This window comes from Alosa pseudoharengus, unplaced genomic scaffold, assembly GCF_046254945.1.
Source record: "Alosa pseudoharengus isolate Yale_2024_CS ecotype anadromous, Long Island Sound unplaced genomic scaffold, YU_APseudo_1.1 YU_APseudo_1.1_scf_5, whole genome shotgun sequence".
Lineage (NCBI taxonomy): Eukaryota > Metazoa > Chordata > Actinopteri > Clupeiformes > Clupeidae > Alosa > Alosa pseudoharengus.
In genome coordinates, this window is record NW_027468837.1 from 40570418 (window position 1) to 40575417 (window position 5000).

The 5000-nt window shown below is 50.6% G+C and overlaps 1 protein-coding gene across 2 annotated transcripts in view; it reads right to left on the reverse strand.

The window, feature by feature from the left end:
• shisa4 (shisa family member 4) overlaps nt 1-5000 on the reverse strand; it is a 17167-nt gene that overhangs the window by 6967 nt on the left and 5200 nt on the right. For both annotated transcript variants that reach the window (XR_012983013.1, XM_076268128.1), the window contains exon 3: nt 66-202. Coding sequence is in view for 1 of the 2 variants with exons in the window: in XM_076268128.1 (XP_076124243.1) it covers nt 66-202 (137 nt within the window). In the remaining variant the exon portion in view is untranslated. The remainder of the gene's footprint in view (nt 1-65; nt 203-5000) is intronic.

Here is a 5000-nt window from a genome sequence, read left to right on the forward strand (position 1 = left end):
TGTGTGTGTGTGTGTGTGTATGCAATCGTGTGTGTGTGTGTGTGTGTGTGTGTGTGTGTGTTTACCATCGTAAGGAGTGCGCCCCCTCTGTTGCCGGCGCTGGTACAGGTAGCAGCAGGAGCACATGAAGCAGCACACCATGGTGGCGATGATGGCCACAAACAGCAGGATGGACGAAGCGATGCCCGCTATGGTGGTGGGACTGGAGGAGAGATGGAGAGAGAGAGGGAGAGAGAGGGAGAGAGAGAGAGAGAGAGAGGAAGGAGGGAGAGAGAGTCTGTTTGTCTTCTGTTCAAGACTGATCACTACCATGTGATGCTTTGAGCACTGGACAATCTATGAGGCATCTCACACATCTAGTAGAGTTACCCACCCACAAACACAGTAACTGCACAATGCACACACACACGCAGACATTTTTTTTTGTTTTTTGGCCTTTTTATGCCTTTAATGACAGGACAGTGAAGAAAGACAGGAAGTGAGTGGGAGAGAGAGCAGGGGTGGGATCTGCAAAGGACCACGGGGCGGCGTACGGTGCAGGTGCCCCAGCCAGTGGCGCCACAGCGGGGGCCACGCACACACACATTTTGATTGTACACTGGTCAATGAACTCCTGGCATGCATGTAGTGAGTTTCTCTTTAATAGCCCTGGGGAGGTCACAGGCTGGGAAGCAAGTCCAGAGGAGCCTGATGACCCCCCCTTCCTCTGCAGAATCATATCCTGCGGGGGCAGAAGCAGACCCTGTGGGGGCAGTAGCTGACCACCTGGGGGCAGTAGCAGGTTTTGCAGGGTAGAATCATATCAGGCCTCTCAGGGGAGAAGGGCAGTGTGGGAGGGGCCTCTACGCTCCACCAATGAGAAGAGGAGGAAGGAAATGGAGAAAAGGAAAGAGCTAAACAAGCAGGACCGGGCGGCTGGGTCCCACGTGCACACACACACACACACACACACACACACACACACACACACACACACACACACACACACACACACACACACACACACACACACATACATACACACACATACACACACACACACACACACACACACACACACACACACACACACACACACACATACATACACACACATACACACACACACACACACACACACACACTCACACACACTCACACACACACACACACACACACACACTCTCCCGGGCGGCCGGGTCCCAGGAGAGGACTGACCGCACTGTAAGGAAGATAAATGAACCTTTATCTGTCTATTGACTCCTTCCACACACTCCACTTTACTCCTGATTTCTCTAGCTTGCTTAGTCTTACACTCACACACACACACGCTCACACACACGCTCACACACCCACACCCACACACACACACACGCACACACACAAACTCACAAACACGCACACACCAGAGTTTCCACTAGAAAAAAATGATGCCGGTCAAAGTGACCGGCAGAGGTTTCGTTTTCCGGACATTTTGATGATATGCCGGTCAATCCTATTATCGCTTCTTAATTAGTCAAGTTGAGGAAAACTGGAGACAGGCTATGTAGCTTAAAGAATGACATAATCAGGATGAATAGAATGCAACATGTTCATTAGCCTAACTTACGTAAACATGCCTAACAAGATCTAGCCAGTATCTATGTTTTCATTAACAGCAAGAGTCCGCTTCGTTCATTGTTTTAAAAAGGCTACGTAGTTTGTTGCTGCTACCCACGTTATCTCCAGTGGTTCCACTGTTTAACTTGCACAGATGCGCAAACACAAGAATGAGCGCCCACACCACTAAGGCTATAATTTATTTGATAACAATAAATTAAGAAATGTTTCCTATTCTGGGAAATGTTTAGTTTCTTTTTCTTTCGGTCCGTGGTTCAATGATACCGTTTAATTGTGCGCGGACCAGCAATCTCCTCGTCGAGGAGGCCCTAACCCTGCAGATCATAGACATAGAAAGCATAGGCCTACTGTATGCTTTGGGTACAGAACACATGTTGCATGTCCAGTGTAGGCTACACGGAGAATGACAGTGTCTTGGAGAGGCCGCAACTCCACTAACGTCATGATTCCGACAGATACGCCCGACACTTCTGCTTTTTATCTGGTGGTGGTGGAGTTGACCGGACATCTGAGGCTTCAGGCGTTACCAATTTATCATCATCCATCGCGTCTGGCCTCTGAAAAAACGTTTAAGGCTAGTCTGCCTGGGCCTGGCCATGTTTGAACCGCCTCACTCATTTTTTCGTTGTTTAACATAGACGTTTTAAGCGTGCACTTCCTATTTGAAATGTTTCCTATTTGAAATGCGGCATAGGCTATGCGTGTTGTTTAATAGCTTTCAAACTGTAGAGCCTGTACATTTAAAGACATAGCCAGAGGACGGATTGCTTAGGCTTACATTTTAAGGCTTATTCTCAAATTCAGATTGCGTTAGGGGGACGGGATTATTAGCCAATTTCAATCGGACAATTTGACCGGAGAGATTTAATTTTGTCGGACATTTCATTTTTTTTCCGGCCAATGTCCGGTAATTACCGGACAACGGAAACTCTGACACACACACACGCTCACACACACGCTCACACACACGCACACACACACACTCAGGCATGGGCAGCGTGTGGTTCCAGGGAAGTACCAGTGAGAAAGATAGTGTGCTGGGCTGGAGGTGGACACACACACACACACACATTCCTGTGTTGCACACACTCAGAGCTGTCCACTGACACACATACACACACACGGTCCTCTGTTGCACACACACACACACAATCACACACACGCTCACACACACACACACACACGCTCACACACACGCACACACACACACTCAGGCATGGGCAGCGTGTGGTTCCAGGGAAGTACCAGTGAGAAAGATAGTGTGCTGGGCTGGAGGTGGACACACACACACACACACATTCCTGTGTTGCACACACTCAGAGCTGTCCACTGACACACATACACACACATGTTCCTCTGTTGCACACACACACACACACACACACACACACGCTCACACACACACACACGCTCACACACACACACACACACACTCACACACACACGCTCACACACGGACACACACACACACACACACAATCACACACACGCTCACACACACACACATTCACGCTCACGCTCACACACACATGTTCCTCTGTTGCACACACACGCTCACACACGGACACACACACACACGCACACACGCACACGCACACGCACACACACACGCACACGCGCGCGCGTACGTTCTTCTGTTGCACACACTCAGAACTGTCCACAGCACACACCTGCATCATCATTTACATGCATTAACGTAGCAGACGCTTCTATCCAAATCCATTTACATGTCAGTTACATTACAGGCTACTGCATGCTAGCCCAGCTCCTTAACCACTAGGCTACCACCACCCCACACACACACACACACACACACACACACACGTCAGTTACATTACAGGCTACTGCATGCTAGCCCAGCTCCTTAACCACTAGGCTACCACCACCCCACACACACACACACACACACACACACTCCTTAACCACTAGGCTACCACCACCCCACACACACACACACACACACACACACACACACACACACACACTCCTTAACCACTAGGCTACCACCACCCCACACACACACACACACACACACACACACACACACACACACACACACACACACACACACTCCTTAACCACTAGGCTAACACCACCCCACACACACACATGGAGTGCCATGGAGCACACACACTCAGAGCTGTGCACTACACACACACACACCTTCCTCTGTTGCACACTCACACACACTCAGAGCTGTCCACTGCACACACTCACACACACTCAGAGCTGTCCACTGCACACACTCACACACACTCAGAGCTGTGCACTACATACACACACCTTCCTCTGTTGCACACTCACACACACTCAGAGCTGTCCACTGCACACACTCAGAGCTGTCCACTGCACACACACTCTCACACACTCAGAGCTGTCTCTGTCCACTGCATACACTCACACACACTCAGAGCTGTCCACTGCACACACACTCTCACACACTCAGAGCTGTCTCTGTCCACTGCACACACTCACACACACTCAGAGCTGTCCACTGCACACACACTCTCACACACTCAGAGCTGTCCACTGCACACACACTCTGAGCTGTCTCTGTCCACTGCACACACTCACACACACTCAGAGCTGTCCACGGCACACACACTCACACACTCAGAGCAGTCCACTGCACACACACTCACACACTCAGAGCTGTCCACTGCACACACACTCTCACACACTCAGAGCTGTCCACTGCACACACACTCTCACACACTCAGAGCTGTCTCTGTCCACTGCACACACTCACACACACTCAGAGCTGTCCACTGCACACACACTCTCACACACTCAGAGCTGTCCACTGCACACACACTCTGAGCTGTCTCTGTCCACTGCACACACTCACACACACTCAGAGCTGTCCACGGCACACACACTCTCACACACTCAGAGCTGTCCACTGCACACACACTCACACACACGTTGGTCTGTTGCACACTCACACACACTCAGAGCTGTCCACTGCACACACACTCTCACACACGTTGGTCTGTTGCACACTCACACACACTCAGAGCTGTCTCTGTCCACTGCACACTCGTGGGTCTGGGCGGAGAGCCTGAGAAAGCGTTCGCTGAGGTCTGCGATACGTGTAATCGATTGCATTGCAGCCAATAAGCTAAAAGCAATGATTCCACAGCGCACAGTGGGGGTTGGGTCGGGGTGGAATTAATATGATGTTGAGGTGAAATATCAAATCAACCACCTTTCACCAGGGTTGAGGACTAAACCTTTAATGGCTCTTCCACATCACCAGGTGTCAGACTCTAACTAGGAGCCCTGTGGTGTCCAGACAGCCATTCCGTTCGTTAGCAGAACACTGCCCAGGCATTCCGTTCGTAGTAGAACACTGCCCAGGCATTCCCGTTCGTTAGCAGAACACTGCCCAGGCAGAAGGC